The 19131-nt window shown below is 44.4% G+C and overlaps 1 protein-coding gene and 1 long non-coding RNA gene across 3 annotated transcripts in view; one reads left to right on the top strand and one right to left on the bottom strand.

Moving 5' to 3' along the window:
- LOC121107866 (store-operated calcium entry regulator STIMATE-like) overlaps positions 1-18914 on the top strand; it is a 29933-nt gene extending 11019 nt beyond the window's left edge. Inside the window, exons 4-8 of one of the 2 annotated variants that reach the window (XM_040654431.2) lie at positions 1405-1526; positions 8513-8625; positions 9674-9757; positions 11541-11657; positions 18613-18914. In XM_040654431.2, the coding sequence (XP_040510365.1) occupies positions 1405-1526; positions 8513-8625; positions 9674-9757; positions 11541-11657; positions 18613-18672 (496 nt within the window). In that variant the 3' untranslated portion in view covers positions 18673-18914. The other variant, XM_040654422.2, reaches the window with a different exon arrangement.
- LOC121107869 lies at positions 10372-14838 on the bottom strand. Its single transcript, XR_005842268.2, has 2 exons — positions 14227-14838; positions 10372-13349 (listed from the first exon to the last, which is right to left on the bottom strand). It is a non-coding gene; the product is annotated as an uncharacterized LOC121107869 (long non-coding RNA).
- Positions 18915-19131: the final 217 nt, after the last annotated feature.

Raw genomic sequence — 19131 nt, forward strand, 5'->3', positions numbered from 1 at the left:
CCTGTTCCTGGGCTCTGACACTCCTATGCTGTGCATCCTGCCCAGTATAAACTACCAGAGTTTTACTGGGAGTGCTCTGGGAACTCTAAGAAGCTAGTTTGAGCCTTTAGAAATGAGAAATCCTAATGCCTTTTTTTTTTTAATGGATATCAAAAGCAGATTGTGGGGTTTTTTTTTTCAGTATCTTTATTCAGAAGCAGTATCAAGCTCTGGAAAAGGAAACATTTGTTTCTGTAGCTCTGTGCTTGGTGGTGTTTTCACACTGTAGAAGTATCTGACCTATTGCTGCAGAACAAGATTCCAATAACACAAAACTGGCCAAAAAACAGTATGAGAGATTTTTCTGTGGAGTTCATTAAAATACCAAGCCCTGGATTAGAGATGAAACCTTCTGGGGACTGCAAGGTTCCTTCAGGTCTCCTGTCTCTCACACGCTTTCCAGAGAGGCTTAAACCTCCAGAGCTGCAGAGCAAACTCATCAGGCACAAATCTCCTGATAGGGATGGATTTTGCTGCTGGACCTGCATCAGAAACCCCAAACTGGAGGCTTTCAGTGACCCCAGAGTGCCTGCTGTTGAGCCAGGGCTTGTTGGCTCTCCTAAATTCTTCTGCCTCTTACTTTGCTTCTGCGCTCATAGAGCGTTTTACAGCTGCTCTATGAAAGTGACTTTTAGCCTTTCCTGTGGAGCATCTTTGGTGTCCAACAAGATTCAGTTTTCTTGTTCTGAAATTGTGAATTGTTCTGAAATTCTGAAGATGTTTAGAATCATTAAAATTGGAAAGACCACTGAGGTTGTCTAATCCAACTGCCAACCCATCACCACCATACCTACTAAATCATACCCCTCCGTGCCATATCTACTCTTTTGAATACTTCTAAGGATGGTGACTCCACCACCTCCCTGGGCAGCCTGTGTCAATACCTCATCACTCCTTCTGAGAGTAAACTCTTTCTAATATTCAACCTGAGTCTCCAGTGGTGCAAATTAAGGCCATTACGTCTGCGTAGTTATGCTTCTCTGAAACTTTGGTTTTAATTTAAGAACAAAAGAATGGAATCTTTTGGAAGTAAATGGAATCCTCTCTTGTTGGGGGAGTAAACCTTAGGCAACAGTAACTCAAGAAGTGTTTAATGCTGTGTGAACAAATGAGTGTTGCCAGGGAGGTGGTGGAGCCTCCTTCCACTGCTGATCAGGCTCTTAAGCTAGTAAGGCTATTGGTAAATTCAGTAACATGGCAAGGAAGGAAAGCTTGGACCACTAAGTAGGGATTTAGAAATCATAGTTTTTGATAGATTTCCATATTGAAGATGTATAGTGAAGTTTGTGTCATATAGATTTGAACACATACAACTTGAACTTGTATTTTGAAGCCTTACAAAGTGACCTTTTCCTCTGTTCCTAGCTACCTTATTAATTTCATCCTTGATGCCACGCTGGGGATGCTGCTGATTTGGCTTGGTGTGAAGGTGGTGTCCTGGGCTGTGCAGCGTCAGAAGTACACATATCTGGTCTTTGGAGAATATGGTATGTCTACAAAGGTGACTGGTTTATTCTCTTCTGTAAAAGGGGAGAAGAAAATGGCCAGTTGAGGGGGAAAAACATGAACAGATTACTTCTATTATCTGTCAACAATCAGCACTGAATCATTAAGGCTGGGGGGGAGGGGGTGGGGGAGAAAACACTAAGATCATCTAGTCCAATCATCAGCCCATCCCTTCCATTGCCAATAACCCATGCCCCTCAGTGCCACATCTGCCCTTCTCTTAAACACCTCCAGGGATGGTGATTTCACCACCTTCCCAGGCAACCTGTTCCAGTGCCTCACTATTCTTTCTGAGAAGAATTTTTTCCTATTATCCAACCTGAACCTCTCCTGAATGTTAATTATGTTATGTTTTGGGACATCACCAGGTTGTGGTGACTGCTGTTGTGTTAGTCCTGCTTGGGCACAGAAGATTGGTGATAAAAGGTTGTACATGTCCTGAGGTATATGATCCCTCAACGACACGTGTGTAACAAATTATGGTGTTTGGATGTCACAGTGGTTTTCTGTAGGGCTCTTTTGTGGGGGTTTTGTTATTGGTTTCCTCCAGCCTCTTCTTGAAATGTGCAGTTCTTGCAATTGTCTTGAGTTATGATAGGCATCAGCAGAGCAACAAAACTGGGCTATCAAATGGCGTTTTCCCAAATGATTTCTTAAAACCATTTTTTTCATTTAAAAAACACCTAAAAGCGCATGTAAGCTCGTCAGCCTCTGCTTCAGTTCCTGTGTTGAGGAAGGAAAATTGTTTCAAAGAAAGCCTTTCTCCAGCAGCCCCACTAGAGGGTAGCACTTCTCTTCAGAAGGAGGAGAGCAGTGCTTCCCTGCAGTGACGGGAGGAGTTAACCCCTTAGGCTATTTTGCATTAGTCTTTTTATTTAGAAGGTACACTTTATATGAATAACTTCAAGTATTTGTATCGTTAAGTCTATTCTAAGGGTAGTCTCACTCCTTTGTATTCTTAGAAGTTGATGAAACTTGAACTGAAGCAGGATTAGTGTGGAGACCACACTGAATTCGGAGCTTTAGCTGAGACTTGTTTGGTGCGTAAGAGAGGGAGTGCTTCACCTACCTAAATAGGTTTCAGCACAAGGTGGAGGGAGTGGTTGGGTTTGTGAGATGGCTTGTGGCTAAACCTGAGAGTAGTTTTAAAGGCTGCAATGTTCTAAAGTCATTCGAATGAGACAGCAGAAGAATAAATATTCCTGGTTCATTTTCACTGTGCAGTGAGTATTCAAAGCCCAGCTGCAGTCATCCCAGAGCACTGTTACACATGCCACATTTGCAGCTGAACAGAAGCAAGAGGAAGTTAATGCATATTGACATCTCTAGCCTTGCAGAGTAGAAATGAACTTCTGAGCTGAAGTTTCCATCCTCAAACGTCGGCTTAGACTACAGAAACAACTTGCTCTTCCAAGGAAATCTTGGTTTAGTTAACCAGGTTTCTGCTGCTCTTTGAATTTAGTTTTCGAGCTGGTGATTAAATCTCATCCACCCAGCACCATTCTTGGTGCAGGTCTTTGGCCAGAATGACTGTGATGGAAAAGTTAAATGGGAGTCAAATGGCACATCCAATGCAATCCTGCTGCAGAGCTAAGGAAACAGAACTCTATCCTCATCTCTGCTGTGAAGTAACTTCCAGACTGGTTTGGAAGATGCTGGCAAACACTCCACAGTTTGATACAAGCTTCAGATTCAGTTTCTGGACTAATTGCTGTACCAGACTTGCATTATTTTCCTCAGTTATCGTGAGGAGCAAAAGTTTCTCCTGCTGTCCTGCAGAAGAAGGTAGGCAGAATACCAGAAAAACACCAAATCCACGATACAGACAGAACCTACACTGTTCTCTTAGGCAACCAGCTGTCCAGAACTGACTGTTTAAAATAGATTATTCTCATATTTACAAAAAGAAGTGGGAGACACCCATTCTGAGATCAGTCTCTTGAGTCTTAGCCAGAGGCTGCTGAGGCCAGAAATGACCTGTTTTTGGCTAGTGGAAAGTCAAAAGTTCCTATACCTTTATGCTCCTCCAGCTTTGCCCAGAAGCTCTTTGGATTGCCTTTAAGCATAGGAACGTAAATTAGAAAAGGCTGCTATCTCTTCTGGAGATGCTTGGCTCCTGAGAATGAAGACTGGCAAGGTTTGCTCTTCATGCTGGTTCAAGTAGGTTTTGGAAAATGGTGGTTGATAAACTCCAGCCTCCAAACTTAAGTCCTTCAGCCTCTCTGCAGTTCTCATGGCTATAAGTAGCTTGCTAGAGGGAAACCTCTTGATGGCTGCAGCATCCCTGCACTGTGTACCAATTCAAATATTCAAGTACTTCTAAAATAGTACTTTAAGGCAAACAAACTCTATCAGCTCATATTAAGACATATTTTTGTAGTGAGTGAGTCAAACGCTGAAGAGCAGCATCACAAAATGGTGAGAAGAAGTGGATATCTTGGCTTGAAAAGTTATTCAGGGAGGCAGGCTTGCGTAGGAGCATGGCTGTGGTCACTGGCTATTCTGTTTGATGCTTTGTGTTCATTTGCTGTCTGTAAATGGAAAGGCAGATTGCTTGGAGGCCTCTGAAGTCTGTTTAGTGGCCTGTTGAACTCTGCTGGTCAAACTTAGTTATAGCAGAATGTGCTCTGCGCCAGCTGCTGAGTTTAACTGAGGACCTGTGTAGGCTGCTTTTGGCCCTGCTGCGATGGCGTACAAAATTTCCATAATAAATATTCCCATGTACCGAAGCAGCCGAGGGAGCTGGCTGCTAATGCCTGAGGAAATACTGCTGAAAATAGCTCTAACCTAGGGGACTGCTTTGTCCTTAGCATGCAATTCAGATGCTTTACCAATATTTCTTGCTTTGCTCTGTATGTAGCATTGATAACTACATTGATACTTTGGACGTACAGTTTAAATATTCTTCACTGAATTCCTATTAATTTTCTCCATCCCCACCATCTAACTCAATACAACTTTCAGTGCTTTCAAATACTTACTTCTCCTTAACCTTCCTGAACTCTCTGCTCTGGCAATGGTTAAACACTTTCCCACCTGCTCAGTGCATGAGTAGTCCCTGGAAGGCCAGAAATAAAGCTGTCTGGCACTAACACGTGGGCTTTGACAGCTTGGTACTTTAGGCAGCTTGGATTAAAACTAATCCTGTTGTATGGTAACAACTCAAATACCTCAAGGGGTGCTGCTTTTGCTCTGCAAGCAGTTGGGCTCCCACGCACAAGCAGAACATGGGATGTGTCTGTGAGGTGGTTGCAGGTGCTGGGGATCCTAGGGCTGTGTCAAGGAGGTGGTGTTGATGGTGGGATAGAGTGCTGGAGGAGAATGGTCAGAATGTAGTGTGTGCATCCTTTCCACTAGGAATTGCAGGGCGAAGATTTGTCTTTGCTGCAGGGAACCACTCAAAGGGAGCGTGATGTGGCTTTCTCTAGCACGTCTGCAGAGATCTTTTGTGCCTGTTCTCTTCCTTGCACAGAAAGGGAAGATTTTGCTTGTAGCTAAGGGGAGGGCATTGAATTGGTTTCTGCCTCCAGCAGATCAGTTTCTGTTGGCTGGCTATCCTGTATGCAGAAACAGCCTTGGAAGAACTTACTCAAATTTGCTAGTGGAAACACCTGATGCACAATCATAGTGGTCTTTCCAACCATAATGAATCTAAGATCATCTAGTCCAGCTATCAACCCATCACCACCATACTAGGAGAATCTCTCATGTCTGTGGACTGAGGGATTTCTGGGCGGCACTTGGTTCACTGAAGACATTAAGTGGCACCTAAGGATGCTTCTGGCCATCTTGTTGTAGGAAGCCAGCATCTAAATGAGCACCCTTCTGCCACTGGGGGACTGGAATGCTGGAGAATAACTGCACCCTGTGATCTTCCTGCTAGGTAATGGCAATAAAGATATGTAATTCTGTGCTTTGGGATGCATTCCTGTACAAAAACATCCCATGTTCTGAAAACAAAGCTTGGAGTCTTAAGAGGAGAACAAGATTCCAAGACAGTAGCAAGTTGAGGCTGCTGAAGGTGATAGAGCAGATGGCTACATCTGACCCATAGGTCTGCAGGTCTCTTTGCAAATCCTGCTGTTTAATCTGGGCATGTCAGAGGGCTATTAGAAACTCTTACTGCAGAGATCTGCAGCTGCTGCTTTAGGTGACACAGGAAGGATCAGAGTGAGAAGCTGGATATTTGATGCTCCTGAGGTGCAGGCACCTCTGACAAGGTGAGGTCTGGTGGGTAGTAAGGAAAAAGGGGTTTCTTTAGGACTGAAAGTGAGGGGGAAATGGTTTAGGTGAGAAGGCATTAAAGATGGGGGTGAATCTGCCCCATGGTGGGTTAGGGAGCAGACTGTTTCTCTTCCTGTCTGCATCTCAGCCTTGTTAGCCAAAACCTGTCTGCATCTCAGCCTTGTTAGCCAAAACCTATCTGAGTGATGGAGGGTTAGGGCTGTTAAGTGCATGGTATGCAGAAGTAAGATCTATAGCTGCTTGGGATAATGAATGGTAGTGACCTATTGCCAAAAGGGTGTGAGGGAGCAGGCATTTAGGAGGTATCTCCAGCTTGCTGATACTTCTGGGGAGGGCTGAGACATAGGAGAGAAGTGTGCTGCAGGTGTCACTGCAACCAATGTGGGACAGCTGATTGCAAAGCTGTGCTTTCAGTCCCTGTTTCCCCATGGGGGATTGCCCACAACAGCTGATGACACAGAGCAAAAGGCAAAGAGTTCAGCTGCAGGAAGGAGACCGTGGGTATGTTTGTTTTCCGGTTTTGTCTGTGTGAGCTCTGATAGATGATGGTAACCAGTGAGAGGAGTGGTTGGTCTGGGGATATCAGGCAAAAAGCCCCACTAGGCTCAGCCAGTGCTGAAGAGGAGTAGATACCAGAACTCATCAGGAGAGGCTATGTGTGCTCCAGGAACAGTAAAACCTCTCTGACCCCAGCCTTTAACTGCAGACTGCTAACAATGCAGCACAGACCACCCATCCAGCTGCTGCCTGCCAGGGAGTGCAGATGTGTGCTTTCCAAAATCCTCAGTGCTGGTTGCACTTGCATGTAACCTTCCCAGTTCCTTCTCCATGTAGTTCCTGCTGGTCTGGCTCTCAGCATCTTGAAACCACAGCTTCCACTTCCTTCTATCACCTCTTCAGTTGTGGCTTGGGCAATTATAAAGCTGGAATGCAAGGTGATCACATGGAGCTCTCTGGCATGGAGAGACAAGCTGGATGCCTGTTTTCAGCAGTGGCTTTGCAAATATTTTGGTACACTGCTAACAAATAACAGGAAGGACAAACATGTATGCAGACCTGTTTTTGCACTCCCTGGTAAGCGAATTCTCCCAGTGCTGGACTTTATCAGATAGCAGCTCTTAGTAAATCCTGGCCCATGCTGCTTGTGACCAAAGGTATGCATGATGATTTGGATAAATGTTTGCGAACTGCTTGTGTGGGCTTCCCTTGCTGTGTCTCAGCAGCACTGTGCTGAGAAAAGCAGGGCAGAGCTCCTTGTCTGTTGCCATCCAAAAGTAGCTTGAGCATCCACCCCTAGCAGTGGATTTCTTGCACAAATGCAATTCCAAGTTCTGGCCCAATTCCTCTGGAAGCAAACACTGCCAGGGATTATCTTTAGATTTGGATGGTAAGAGGAAGTGCTGCATTTTTTCCTAAGCCAGATACTGCGGCTCAGTTTTGCAGACCCAGGATATTCTGATGACCTGGGAAGATGATAACCAGCTGGGAAGGTATTTTCAGATGGCTGAAGCAAGCACATGTAATAGATCCAGTGCCATTATCACTGCTAGCAGTACAAATATGCTTTTTGATTATTACTTGGTAAGTACTTCATTGGAAGCATTCATATTTTATTAGCATTGATTATTTTTTTTAATGGGTTGCTGTAAAATCTAGGGGGATGGAGCCACTGTCTCTTGTTCAGACAGTGTCACATAACCATCCGTTCACTCAATCAGCAAAAGCCTACTTCAGTTTAGGACTGAAAGCTTTTGTCTTACATTGAAACCAGTGACCAGAAACTTCTGGAAATTAGGTGGGTAAGATTTGGTAGGGAGCGACTTGGAGGTGTAGAAGAGGATCTGCTGTGCAGTGCTTTGTTTTGGAGATTGGAGTGGATTTTAATTCAGTGAAGATGATCAGTTTTGCACTCTGGTCCATAGGGGCCAGGGTTTTTGTGAACTGTTCCTGTGAGCTTACTATTTCATAGAAAGTAATGGGGCGGGGGAAATGGTGGTGGGGTGAAACTTTTCTTTACAGACTACTCTAGGTTTGCTAAGGTGAAGAGAAATGAAGTCTCTGGTACCCTGGCAAGAGGGGCAAAGCAAGCTACTAATGTTCCCGAAGCAATGCTTGCTAGTAAGGAGCCATTTGAAAGCTCAGGAGTCTCAGCAGCTTAGAATCCTAGAATCACTAAGGTTGAAAATGACTAGATGATCTTAACAGTCTAAGTGTCAACCCATCACCCCCATGACCAATAAATAGAGTGCATACACGCAAGCTTATTCTCTATACAAGGGTGTCAGTGATCTGTGCTTCTAGGTGGGGTACTGGCCACCTTGTACAAACAGGGTTTCTTCCCCTTATCCTTCTATATATTCAGCTCAAAACAGCTCAGTACTATAGGCTGGATACCTGCAATGCCTATTGGTGGCTGAAGGAGAAGGAAAAGATGCATCTCCAAGGCTCTGTACATTCAGGGGTCTCCCCAAGAGGAGGAGAATGCCACCCAAACCAAGATCCATCTGTTTAGTCAATCTCCTTGAGGTTATGGGGAATGTTTCTTTCAGCTGTGGTTCTTGAGTATATGAGGGCTGCTGGATAAGCATAGGCAGAGCCTGGGCTGTCTCTCTCCCCATATGCATAAGGTGAATGTGTGCATTATAGGATGCATGTCAAGCCTGGGGTAACTTATCTGCAAAGCTGTCTTGTCCTGTGTCTATGTACTGTGCTGTTCTTCCAGGTGATCCTCCACAAGCTGCTGCTTGGATTAGCCAGTGTATCCTCTACCTGCTGATAATGGTTGTGGAGAAGACCCTGATCAACCTTGTGCTGCTGATCCCTGGTTGGACAGAGGTAGGCTCCTAAGTTGTATTTTATTTTCCTAGCTACAGCTATTGTGGCTTGTTTCTTGTCATTTTTGACCTGTTAATGGTCCACATCATCACAGGTCTTTAATCCTTTTGACTTGTTGACAGTTCTCTGTAATAATTAGCTATTACTTAAGTCTGAGGAAACATGATTTTCATAACAACTTGGCTTCTGATATGTTCTCCTGCTTGTCAAGAACTAGTGGAATATGATGATTTTTCTTCAGCTTTCCTTTCCATTCTTGGAAAGATAAATTGGGTTGGGCTGGTGGCTGAGATACTTCAGTTCTGCCAGGGGATTTCCACATTATCTTGTCAAGTCAATACACTTGTGGTCTTGTGCCTAAACTAGGGAAACTGCTAGATCTGTCCAAATTAACCCCTACCAGAGTATTGCCCCACCCTTCTCCTCATGCTTTTGTATGGTAATTAGGGGGACATTAGTTTGTTGGGATTGTTTTGATTAAAGAAACGTACATTCTTTTGGGATTTGTAGCCATTTATACATTGGAAGGTAGGTGTTGTGAATAATTCACTGGTTAAAAAAAGCTATTTAAGGAATTCAGGGGTCATCCCAGTATTGAGTGCATTTGCACTTGGAGCCTTGTACCCAACAGGCTGTTCTGACCTAATTGTATTGCTGTTTGCAGCAGTCTGGGAGCATTTATTTGTTCCCGCTTAGGGCTTCTCTTTCAAATGTAGCAGCCTACAGTGCTCAGACTTGGCTGTGAACATTCATCTAGCATGTGGCTGTGCAAATATGTTGACTTTATTTTGCAGCTAGGCTCAAGAAGCCAAGAACAGTCCTACCAGCTGTTGTCACAGGTAGTTAAAGTCTATCTGTACTCATTTTATTGCTGAAAATGAAATGCTTGGTATCTGTGCTAAAGAAATGCCTAACCTGCCTCTAAGAGCTAGGCTAAAGCAAGGGATGCAGGACCTTTGCTAGGACCCAGTCAGCTTAAGAATGCATCTTGTTTGCAGCAAACAGCTATTTGAGTAATGCTTCTAAATGCTTTTTCTTTTCTCTGCAGCTTCAGCAGATCCTCCTGAGTTACATCCCAAACCCCCAGTTGGAGCTTTTCCTGGTCATGCTTGTTGTGCCTTTTATTGTAAATGTAAGTGATGTCATTGCAAGTACAAAGTGGGGTGGTTTGGAAACTGATCCTTTCCAATGGGAAGAATGTACAGCACATGGGTTGGGGCAGCCTTGAGTAATCAAAGTGGATGGACAAGGTAAAAAAGTGGAAGCAAAGATACTTGCTACAAACACAAATCCGTAACTACTGCCTACCAAGGGCTCTGCTCCTGATTCCCACTCCCTTGTCCAAGCTGCTGTGTGACAGGTTCTTTACTTTTTTTCTTTTGAGGACAGTTGAAATGCATCAGCTGAGAACTGCATCTAAACAGTGAGTTGCAGGCACAAAGCTGCCCCAAAGCCTATTAAAGTTCCCATAGGAATGGCTTTTCAGTGTGAACTTGCTGTGTTTTCAATTGCAAGTAAGAGTTAGTGGAGGAAGTGTGTATGAGAAGAGAGGTGAAAAAGACAAGATAGTTCAGTGGACTTACAGGGCAAAAAAGTCCTTACTGTGATCCATCACAAGAAAGTTGTCCTTGATCAAGGGAGCTTTTTTTAAGTGTACTGTAGTTGAGGAAGGAAAAAACAACTTTATATTTGTTGTATGTTTTGTTGTATGTGCCAAGTAAAGAGTCCCTACAAACAACACAGAGCTGCAAATATCTCAAATGTGTCTTATTTCTACTCCAACCTTGAAGAGAAAAAACACTTTCTTGCTTATATTCACCAAGGCTACTAGAGTGGCCAAAAAAGCATGCTTTCAGCAGAAATAGAGGCTGGAGTCGCATTCAGAGTAGGAATATGGTTGTCCTAGGTGCACATCAGTCCCGCTGAAATGCATGACAGATCTCTCTGCAAGTGTAGTGACATGTATTTGGTATGAAGGCACTGGATTGGCCTTCAATCTGCTGTGCTGTTTTTTGCAATGCAACATGGTTAGAAAGCACTGTTAAAACAAGAGACTTGGGTCCTTTCGACAGGTGTTGGGTACTGTCAGGAGTAGACCTTCTGCCAGATATGGTCTCTGTCCAACTGCATCATTTGAAGCTGTAATGTCACTGTCACTTAAATTTGCAAGCAGTCATGAAAATATGAACAGAAGTGCTAAAGCTCTTGTGATGGATATAGTGATGGGGGCTGAGGAGCAGTAGTTCAAAGTTAAAGATACTATAAAGTAACTTATTCTATATCAGCCGTTTGTATAGATTAGTTCAGACTGCCCAAAACTACTGGTATCTTCAAATTTAGCTTGGCAAAAGCTCTGTTTTCTCTAGTTTTCCTGATTCTATGCAATGTTTTACTGACAGATCAATTACTACCCCAATATGGTAAGTGAGAAAAAGATCTTAGCATTGAGATCTCCCCTGGAAAAGAAGTGATATCTTCATGCTTCTTACAACAGGTGGAGTGTTGGCAAGGATGGGTTTTCCTGCCTGTGCTATTCTAACCTCTCTTCCCAACTCCATCCCATGGTGCACTTACTTGAAAGCAAGCTCTGGTTCTTAAAGTGACTGGTGCAGGCAGAACAAGTGAATGAATATTGGATGGTGTTGGTTCCATGATTAATTCTGGCAGAAACTTGGTCTACTCTGACCTGTTTTCATTTGGTCTCCAGTGAAAAGGGAATCCTCAGAATTTGTGAGGAAGGGACCTTAGCAACTTGCCTCATCCACTCCAACAGATACACTTAACACGAGATTCATTTGGATATTAGGCTGCTGGAAGATAGAGGTTTGGACGATCCAAAAAGAGAAGTAGCTTGGCTTGCATGACTTTACATCTTGGTCTTTGCGGTCTATTCATTAAACTCCTTTCTTCCAAAGGCCGTTATGTTCTGGGTTGTGGACAGCTTGATTATGAGAAAATACAAGCAGAAAGACACGTTGAACATCAATGGATCCACAGAAACCCCACAAGCTAGGAGGAGTGAGGAATCTCAGGTAAGACCAAAGATGTTCTAAGTCAAAGACCAAACTGTGCACATTGGTATGGCTTTTGTTTTACCAGAACTATGCAGTGTGCCATCATGTTACACAGACCTGGACTGATGTTTGATGAATATGGGGGTGACCTTGGGAAGTCCAAGTAACTTCCCATGTTTGCAGCTGAGGTCAAAAGAGGTTCCCTGGGAGGATTTGATGTAGTATCACAACCTAGAAAGTAGTACTGAAATACTGTTCTCTAGGATGACAGCATCTTGAGAGGGGGATCACAAGAGTGGCAGGCTGAAGCTGGTGGGCACATCTGCCCTAGTACTATCAACTTTGCCGTTGTTAATTTTAATTGATCTTGGCTCAGAACTTGCTTTCCTTGCTGTGATTAGTAGCCTTTTTTTTTCTTTGGAGCACAAGGCCCAGCTGGGAATCCTGTTTTTTTTTGTCAGTATTTTGAATTATTCAGTCTAATAATGGTCTTGTAGCTATAGAAAGCTGTATTTTGCATCATCTGAGCCTGACTATTGAAGTTCGGGAGAGTGGGGTGGGAGTGGAATGCTCCAGTAACAGCAGGCTTTGTTCCCATAGTTAATGACACATGGACTGTCAGGCAGGTACTGCCTGAGTTTCCCATCAGATTTTTGCAGAAGCCACAACCTGATTCACTGGGTTGAATTCCCTTCCTTCCCCTGGCTCCCAGCCCTTGTTTGAGTGCCTGACTCCAGGTATCAGGAGACACTGTGATCGTATCCTGCAGCTCACTGGCAAGAGTTAAGGTTAAATCAGTTCTGGCAGTCATAGGCTGGCTCCTGGAGTAGCTGAGGAATTTAGAATGGACAGAAAATAGCTCTTGCTTTCTCAGTGCTATTTACAGAGTAACTCTCTGCTCTTGTACTAATGAGCATGATGGGCAATTACTACCAGTACTGCAGTGTATGCGTAGGTAGTGGTGTTCAGTAGTGTCTTTGGTCTGCCCAGTAGGGATGACTTAAGAGTTCAGGAGGACATGGCATCTGCCCTTCTGGCAGGAAGGGCATGCAGATGCAAGCAACTGGTGAGACGAATGAATCATTCTTCTTGGCCCAACACCCAGATAAACAGTTGTGGCTTGGCTAGGTTACTGAGAACACGTGAGCAATGTTTCCCAGGGAGTTTCCTGAGCTGTGGGGCATCCTGAAGAAATCTGTATTGATCTGGAGAGAGAAGAGGGGCTAAGCAGTATCAGGATGTCTTAATAGTTGTACATGAAGCTAAGGACTGCTACCTAGGACATAAAGGTTGATTAACTGTAGACACAAACTTTGCCCTGGTTGTAGCACAGTACTGGTTGCTTGATGTGTTCAACAGTGGTGCTTCGTGGGCAGGCCTCCAACCTAGCTCCACTTAAAATGTAAAACTGATGGTGAAGATCTGCTTTACTGATTGGATGTGCTGGAGCGTTCCTGAGGTTTAAATTCAGCTAATATTATGCTGCCTCCTTGCCCTTGTTTTGACTAGAGAGCAACTTGGATGCTACAAGCTGTTTTTCAGCCTGTTGCAACCTAAGCTTAACAGATGTGTTAACATAAGCTTCAGGCTGGTGCAGATACACAGATGGTGCTGAAGTTACTGGATCTCCATAGGAATGCAGTTGTCTTCTGCTTCACTCCACTGGAGGGGACAAGTGTTTCATGGCCTCTAGCTCAGTTTTTGGGTAACCTAAAAAGAAGATACCTGTTAATCTCCACAAGTTGGAAAGGCTCTTCTGATAGCTTGGCCTAGGTAGGGGTGTTTCATGTGATGGATATGGACTCCTGCAGGCTGAATCTATCTGTCAAAGGCTTTTCATATCCTCCAAGTGTTTGGCTCCTTTTCTCATAAAAACTTTCTCTGAAACCTTCCATGTGTAGGCCATCTGTCCACCTTGAAACTGGTCTGATCCATCACCGCAGTTTAACTACTAAGGTGATAGGTTTCTACCTGGAACTGTCTGCAGGGACTGCTCAGATATGCTCCTGTGCCTCTTCTCCAGCACTATACAAATAATTTGGGTAGGGAAGGATGTTAATTAAAAAAAGTCAGATGTGGGTGGCCTTTTTTTCAATTCTGCTTCTTGGCGTTGGGCCTTGAAGTAGACTCCTGCTTCGTCACTTTTTAATTTTGTGCTATTAAATACAATGTTGGATGGTTGAGTGCTACAGCTGGGTCAGCTGGAATTTAGGCTGAAAATCAGAAAATGAGGGTTTTCAGGGCTTGCTTTGGTTAAGCTTTCCCCACTTGAACAGGTTATTCTTCCCTCCCTGCTGCCTACCTAGACCTAGACAGGAGGAGAGAAGGAGCTGAGAAGCATCTCTGTACAGGGCAAGGCTAGCTGGGGCTAATGTGTCCTGTGGTTTATCAGGGTTCATCAGCACTGTCTAGCAGCAGGCGCCAACAGCTCCCCATCATGCTGCCTTCTTGAATTTCAACCCTCTGCCTATCTCACCAGTAGTGTCATTATTTTCACTTGAACTTGCAGTTTCTCTGGAAAACAAGGGGGAGAAAGGAAAGCAGTGGGCTGACGTTAACCTGTTAAAAAACTGTAGTCAGCACTTACCATAGGGATAGCAGCAATAACATCAGGTTGGATATTAGGGAAAACTTATTCTCAGAGTAGCAGTGCATTGGAACAGGCTGTCCAGCAAGGTGGAGGAGATGCTGTCCCTGGAGGTGTTCAAGAAAAGCGTAGATAAGGCACTGAGGGATGTGATTTAGTGGGCATGGTGGGGATGGGTTGGTGGTTGGTCTAGGTGATCTTAGTGGTCTTTTCCAGCTTTAATGATTCTGTGAAATGTTGGTTTTATCCTTGGCAGTTCAGATGAGTAGTAAGAGGAGACCTAGCTATTCTGCCACTGATGTTGTTTACTGACTCCACAGCTGTAATGCAAACCATATAATTGTCCATCTCATGGGTTTCAAAGCTCTTCTCGTGAGCCACTGATGTGCCACTGGGCTCTTGTTTGTAATGGAACTGCTGTGGTGCTTAGGAATAGGACAAGGAATAATGGCTTGAAATTTGAACATAGGAACTTCCATGATAATGTGCAGAACAAATTCTTCACAGTAAGGGTAATGGAGCACTGGAACAGGCTGCCTAGGGAGCTTGTGGAGTCTCCTTCTATTGATACTCAAGATTCATTGGGATGCCTACCTGTGTAACCTACTGTAGGGAACCTACTTTGGTAGGGGAGGTAGACTCAATCTCTTTAGGTCCTTTCCAACCCCTGCAGTTCTGTGATTTATTTTCTTTTTCATACTGAAACTCTGACAGGCTCAAGCTCACTCTTAGTGCAGAAGAATTTCACTCTTGCTTCCAACTCAGCCTTAAATATTCCCTCTGTCACACTTGTGTCCTACCTTGGTAAATGTTCAGTCCATTTTTGCCTTTGTGTGGGATGGATAGGGAACTTCAGAGTGCCCATCTGAATCTGGTGCTATTCAGGGTAGGGAAGTGCATTCATCTGCTTGGCCCTGATTTCTGCTTTGCTTGTGTCCTGCCCTTGACCTGCGTCTCTTTTTCCTTGTTCTTGTAAGTGTTGATAAACTTCAGATCTTATCAGTAGTTTCTTTGTTTTCACCACTTAGGAAAACAAGTCAGTTTTAATAAAGTTGTATTTGATCTTTTTGGACTTGTTTTAGTTTTTTCCTCAGGGAGTAAGTGAGCTTCTGCTTTTTCTTTTCTCTCCTCTTTGAAGGCTTACACTTTCAGAGGTAAATTACAGCAAAATTTGGTCTAATAGCAGTAGTACTTCTCAGAATCTTTGCAGAGAAACTGGAGGTTAGTTTAAGGTTGAGAGGAAAGCTAATATACTACACAGACTTGCCTTTGGTTCTCACGGAGTTCAGCACCAATTCTAATCCTTTCCATAGGAACTATAACTTCTGGCAAATTTGCTAGATTGAAGGTGATGATGAATGCTGATGCCTCTACTTTTTGCTTTAAGAGTTGAAGAGCACTCCAAGAGCAAGCTTGAGTTGCTAATTGGTTAGCTGAGCTGATTTTTAATAGCTCAAGGTGAAATAGAATGCCTGCTCATTAAGGGGAAATTAAATGAAGATGGGCATAGAGGCGCCTCTGGTAGGAGACTGTTCCACCTGTCAGTCCTACTGAGGCATGGGAACTCATCTGAACTCAGATGTGGGAGGAAGGTAGGATGGTTCCTGTCTCTGCATGTGACTGGTGGAGTTTCAGACAAAATTCCATGTCTTGCATGGAAATAGCCCTTGAGCTTCTTTGTTTTTCAACTCATTCTTCCTGGTCTGAGGAGGAATGCGTGAAATATTTGGGGGCTGAGTGGAACAGTAGCACATTGTCCTGAGATTGGGAAGCTTTGGTCCATTTCCAGCTGTACCACTGATCTTTTGTGATTCTGACCTGGAAACATCTGTAGAGGAAGTGCCTTGACCAAGCTGTGCTGAAACATCCCAAACAATTCTGTCTGGGGGCGGGGGGGAAAATGAGGGCCTGTACTATGACCCTCATAGCAGCGAGGTCCTTTCTCATGATGAAGCTCACCATGGAGTTGTGGAAAGGTTACCAGAGAACTGCTGGCTTGAGTAGTTTTGTATGAGCTCTAGAGCGGGCAGATAGCAGCCCGAGGGGGTCTGGATGCACAACACTCAGTGCCTTCTATGTCAGCCGTGGCTGGCTCTGAGAAGGTCTGAGTTTGCAGCTTGAAACTCACCTAAATAATCAGTTCATTAGACTCCAAAGATGACCTTTTGCAGCCTGTTGGAGTTCAGTGAGGGTTTTTTTAAATAATGCTGTATGTAACTAATCACCCATTTTCTCAGGTCCTCCAGCATCATAATATTTATATGATAAACAGGAAATCTTCACTTGGAAGAGATGGAAACTTGAACAACAAAAAAAAATGGGGTTGTGTAGGCTAACTTAATGGGATGGAGGGGAATGAGATCTTAATCTGATCTATTGCAATCCTTTGAGTATCTGATGTGCTGCTGTGAGGATAACAAAATCAGATGGAGTGTGTGAGAGTGGGGAGAATGTCTTGCTCTGTGGCTGTTTGGCTTCTTTGAAGTCATTGACTCATTGCAGTTTATTTTTCCTGTTTAGTTGCTTTGTTGCTGTGGTGACTGGCCTAGTGGTGCTGTCTTAAATAAACAAGTGGAGGATATATTCATTCACAACTGTCTGGAGATGGCTGTGAATAAGGCTGTACTCCTGCTCTGGTTGTGTTGTTCTTTTATTTCACCAAGGGATGCTGGGCTCTGGGTCTGGCTGAGCTGTTAGTGGGCCTGTTGGGCTGAAAGCTTATGAGCTGTCCTATAACTTGTGTCTTGGAAGTGGAAGGGTTTTGTGGGATGGACAGAAGGCTTCAGTTAATTGGTTCCAATTGCATCACAAATTGATGAGGCATTGGAACAGGCTGCCCAGGAAGGTGGTGGAGTCACCATCTCTGGAGGTGTTAAAAGGAGGGGAAAAAAAAAGTAGATATGGCACTGAGGGACATGTTTTTTAATGGGCATGGTAGGGATGGGTTGATGGTTCCACTAGATGATCTTAGTTGTCTTTTCCAGCTTTTACAGTTCTATGAATCTGGGGTCAGATGGGGCTGAGACTTGAGTAGGAAGTCTTAGCTGGGTGAAGCTGCTGCTTTTCTTTTTTATTTGGCAGGGGGGAGTGTGCTAACTGGCTCTTCTTCCCCTTATTGGCCATGAACTAATGATGCAGACTGGGTACTGTGGGGCAAATGGAGGAGAGGGGAGGGACTTTAGATGCTCATCTTGAGAAATAAAACTGAAAGCCCTCAGCTGTGCTGCTAAACTTGTGCCTATCCATAGCATAGAGTCAGACCCTGAGTGTCAAAGACTTGGCCATGCTACTGATGTGGGGGACCAGTACTGACCAGAAACCCTTGGCTCCTAGCTACTGCTGGGTTGACTGCACATCCTCAGTGCTTAGATCTTGCTATTGGTGGGGCTAAAGACAATAGGGCTGCTTTTGCTCAAAGCTGAGCTTTGAAGGAGTCAGATGGTGCTGAGCAAACAATCTGTCAAGCTGTGAATAGAGTCATAGAATACTATCCATGCAAACAGTTTGTCTGTCCAGCCTACTGGCTGGCATTAGGTTGCAGGTCTTCTGGGGGGCTGTGCAGCCACAGCCTGAGTAAAATCTAGCCTTTTTCCTCTTCCAGATGTTATGGCTGGAGGATGTCTCATCAGGATGGTTCTGTCTGCATCGAGTGAATGCTCCGGGCTGGTGGCAGCCACTTAGCTCAGAACTGCCTCTTGGTAGCTTCAAGTCTGAGGTTAGCAGCTGAGAGCATAGGTGTTCTGGAGGCAATGGGCAGCCTTGTGCTTGTGCAGTAAAGGGTTCTTATCAGGAGAGGTACTGGTGGGAGGTGTTGATGCTCTGTTCTGGCTCCAACAGTTCAGACTCTGCTGGGTAGAAATAAGAAGGTGCCAGGCTAGCTCAGCATCTCTGATCCTGATGGCTGTGACTGAAGCAACCCTGAGCTCTGCTTGCTTCCGTGGCTGAGTTCTGGAGATCATAAGCAGCTGGGGGCCTGGGAAAATGTCTCTTTGTTACAGCTGTTTGCAAAATGTGGCCTAGTTTTTTGTGCATCTCCTCGGAGGCTGCAGCCTGGCCCGAATGCGAATGTCTGCGAGTCCTGTCCTGTGGTGAACAGAGCTTTCAGCTGCATGTTCCACTCCAAAGAGGGGTTGGGGGTACCAGAGCATCTGTGTTTGGATCCATACAGTCCTGGCTGTCTTTGGAGTGGTCAAGGTGACCTTAAGACCTCTCTGCTCTGCCAAGGGTGTTAGATCTTGCAGCAGATCCTTTCATTGGTGCTTGACCCCTCCAGCAGTCCCTTGCTAGGGGATACTGCCTGTGGTATTAAGATGATAGAAGGAAATTCCAGCTGCTGTCTGGTTGAGGACTCTGATTTCATGAGTGTCTGTCTGTTCTCCTCTCCAGGTGCTGTTGATACTCCAGGAACTGTTGACAGTCCATGGAACTGGGGCATTAACTCTTTAACTCCCAGTGCACTACATGATATCATGATGTGGAATACTGAAAACAAAAATCGTAAAGCCATGACGTGGACGAACACATTCTTCTGTCTTGGGCAGCATTTGTCTTCTAGTGTACAAAACTAAAGTTCATTTGTTGGATGATGTATTGGTCTGGGACTCAAAGATTCTAAGAAACGTAACGCGATTCTTATTGTATTTGTTCCTCCCACTCATTTCACTTCTAATATGATCATTATGAACTCCTTTGTGCTTCTCTTATGGCTACCAAGAATGTAGCTGTTTCTACATGTAATTTTTACCCTCAAGAATGTATATGCGTGTTTCTCATCAGAGATGGGGGAGGGGTGTAACAAACACAACTTCTCAGAGAATTGATGGGTTTTTAGCCATCCATGGGAAGACACTGTGGAAGTTAGCATGGGGTAGATTTAATGGATGTTTCCAGGCTGGAGTCAGGCTT

The sequence above is a fragment of the Gallus gallus genome, chromosome 1 (genome assembly GCF_016699485.2).
Source record: "Gallus gallus isolate bGalGal1 chromosome 1, bGalGal1.mat.broiler.GRCg7b, whole genome shotgun sequence".
Classification (NCBI taxonomy): Eukaryota; Metazoa; Chordata; class Aves; order Galliformes; family Phasianidae; genus Gallus; species Gallus gallus.